This window comes from Loa loa (assembly GCF_000183805.2).
Source record: "Loa loa unplaced genomic scaffold supercont3.11, whole genome shotgun sequence".
Taxonomy (NCBI): domain Eukaryota; kingdom Metazoa; phylum Nematoda; class Chromadorea; order Rhabditida; family Onchocercidae; genus Loa; species Loa loa.
Window position 1 is genome coordinate 674,546 of NW_018108191.1, and position 3,125 is coordinate 677,670.

General features: G+C 33.1%; 1 protein-coding gene across 2 annotated transcripts in view; it reads left to right on the forward strand.

The window, feature by feature from the left end:
* Positions 1-81: 81 nt before the first annotated feature.
* LOAG_16655 overlaps positions 82-3,125 on the forward strand; it is a gene marked incomplete at its 3' end in the record, with an annotated part of 4,727 nt that continues 1,683 nt past the window's right edge. The window contains exons 1-6 of one of the 2 annotated variants that reach the window (XM_020449302.1): positions 82-448; positions 746-851; positions 1,221-1,417; positions 1,613-1,767; positions 1,958-2,136; positions 2,553-2,771. In XM_020449302.1, coding sequence (XP_020307220.1) covers positions 413-448; positions 746-851; positions 1,221-1,417; positions 1,613-1,767; positions 1,958-2,136; positions 2,553-2,771 — 892 coding nt within the window. In that variant the 5' untranslated portion in view covers positions 82-412. Of the gene's footprint in view, positions 449-745; positions 852-1,132; positions 1,418-1,612; positions 1,768-1,957; positions 2,137-2,552; positions 2,772-3,125 lie in introns of those variants that run through there. The other variant, XM_020449303.1, reaches the window with a different exon arrangement.

Below are 3,125 nucleotides of genomic sequence, written 5' to 3' on the forward strand. Positions count from 1 at the left end.
TATATATATATATATATATATATATATATATATATATATGTAGTTTCAAAAACTGTTTGCGTTTGATAAAGTTTTGTTTCAGTTTTGAACTGGGAGTTTGAATTTGTTATAAAGTTAACTTGAACAGTTTACTTCATGTTGCCATCACGTTGAATTATTGTAATTCGAAGTATATAATGTTTGTCACTTCATTATCATGCATTGATTTGACAGTATCAAGTGCTGTACACAGAGTTGCAAAAATGTATGGCGAATACGATGTCGTAAGCGCTCATTACATTACTTTCCATGTCAGAAATTGAATGGTCTTAGCTTAAGTAATTTCTAAAATGATGATTATAACAAATTGATTTTTGAATGTCCTTACATTTTGTATTTGAAGTGGGAATTGATATTGTTGTCAGGAATTATCATGGAACTAAGCGAACTGGAGGGTTATCGGTTGCAGGTTTGTTACGTATTATTTCTTTATAGCTTAATTTTTTCTAAGCGAAGCGCAAATTTCTTTCAATTATAGTCCTTGTCTTATTTTCATTATTTTGACACGAAAGGGAAAATGGATAAATAAGGCTGGCCTATTCAAATGATTGCATGTGGATTTGTTTGTTACGTAGTTGAGATTCCTTATGTAAATATGCACGGAAAGATATAATGGTTAGTCTTACTAATCGCAGGTTTACTGGAGATCCCGAACTTACTTGAAATCTTGTGAAACGATTTCGGTACAAAATTTTGTCCTTTTCAGCTTAAAGAAATTGATGCAGAGCTTGAAACATGTACGGATCTTCAGAAGAGAAATACTCTGATGGATTCACATTCTGACTTAGTAGAGCTTATTACGCTTTTAACTGGTAAAGAGATCTCAGTTTGATATGTTAAAAAGGATTTAATAGTTTTTAGATGCAAAGAGTTTCAAATCAAGACTGACCTTGATCAGTCCAACGAATCTGCTGTGTTTTATGCATACGTAGATCTCGAGAAAGTTCTAGATACCGATGGACGAGGCGTACCGTTTATTCTGTCATCTGGTTAAATAGTCTTCCCTGGTAGTTTCAGTTAATGAGAAAGCGTTGGCTCAAGTTTGGATTACTTAGTTTTGGGACTGATTTCCGAAATCCGAATGATTTTATCAGTATAACCCAATTTTAAGTGCATTATGTAGTTCTTTGAGACTTTGAAAAGCCTTCATCTTTCTCTTATCGCTATTGATTTTATTGCAGAAAATGAAACAACTTTGGTAACCAAACAAGATTTCAATGGAACTTTCAGTAGCGCTAACGTACAAGATTCCAGTCAATTAATTGGAATGCATTGTCTTGCACCATACTATCGAACTGTTGATCGAGCAGTGCATTTCCACGACGCTGTCATCTTGGATTTTGTTGAAAATCCGAATAAGGAAGAGAGCGACCTTAAGGTATGTTAGACTAAACTAATTTTCGTATCTTCAAATTCAACAAATCTTTTTTTTTAGTGTTCCCTTACAACGAAAGTTGCTATAGGGCGTTGAAAATTGGGTGGATCGATGAACTTTGTTGTTGATAAAGTGGAACACCAAAATTTTTAGACAGCATTCCATTTGCTCGACCTTCTTACTACTTCACGCTTTTAGGTCAAAGTATTATATGGTCATCCTCTTGAAGCAGCAATGAAACCGTGCGAATATTTCCTTAATGATCGTTGTAGTTATGGGGATGAGTGTCGTTTTTCACATGGTGAAGAAGTTTGGTTTTCAGCCCTTCAAGAATATCAACAGCCAGATATTTCGTATGTTTATAAACTACAGTTTACGAACTTACCGCGTTATTATTACCGTTGACAGATTGCCTAATAAATTGAAAATTGAATCAGGTTATTTTTTTTATTTTTTCTTTTCTATATATATATTTTTTTATTTTATTTTATTTTTTCTCTTCTATTCTTTTTCGATCGAAAAAAAAGTGCTTTATTTATCTAGAATGGTAAGAGAAGGTTCTGTTTTACTCGTATTGGGTGAAAATAAGTTGTGGAGCAGTGCTCGGGTTACTGCTATGGATGGTGAGAAACTGGCTGTTCGGTTACTCCTTACTGGAAAAGAAATTGCTGTAGATCAAAATAAGATTTATCCAATCCCTCAACTAGCTGATGACCATGAAGGTATCTTTTAAGCTCAAGTAATGTTAGTATTTCTTAAATTTTTATTTGAAACAGTCTAAATTTCTTACTGTTCTAAGTGAGTACTGGAACCAAACAAAAACTTGATGAACCGTCTATAACTGACTATCATGCTGGAATGAGTTAAGCAATCATTTTGCGAAATAGATTTGAAACGCTAATCGTTCAATCATTTGTTTTAACATTCTTACCGGCTGAGCTCTTAGTGGAATGATGTAGTGTATTGTTCTGTTGGTTGATTCAGCATTTAGTCTTGTTGTTTTCTTGTAAAATTCATCTCTAACCATAGTCTTATTGCGAGAAGTAGGAAAATTGGATTGTGAAAAAATGTCCTCATTCGACTTAAGCTTTTTCTGATGGAAGCTAAATTAGAACTATGACTGTGCATATTGCTTTAGATGAAGTTGCTACTGAAGATTTAGCAACAACTTCATGGGAAGAATATAAGTTGGAAAGGCGTGGAAATGTTAATGTTGGCGATATCGGTGACTGGGAAAAGCATACACGTGGTATCGGAATGAAGCTATTGTTGAAAATGGGATATCGGACTGGCGAAGGGCTTGGTAGAAGATCTGATGGCATTGTGCATGCTATACAGCCAGTAATCTTTCCAAAGAGTATGTGAAGTTTTGCTTTTTTCTTATTTTTCCTTTTTGGCAAGCTAAAATGCTACTGTACCAGGATCATTAATCCGTCTGATCATTCAGTGGGAACCTTACTTTATTTTATGCATTAATATTGTGGGAAAAACGATATGAGCTAGCGGGCATTTTGCGGATTTTACTTCCAAGCAGTAAATTATTTCGCTATTATGGAGTTCAAAATCTTTTACTTTTTTCATAATTATCCTCTAATTAACTTTTATCTGTAGTTTTTATTTCACTTTAAAAGGGGATATATATATATATATATATATATATATATATATATATATATATATATATATATATATATATATATATATATATATA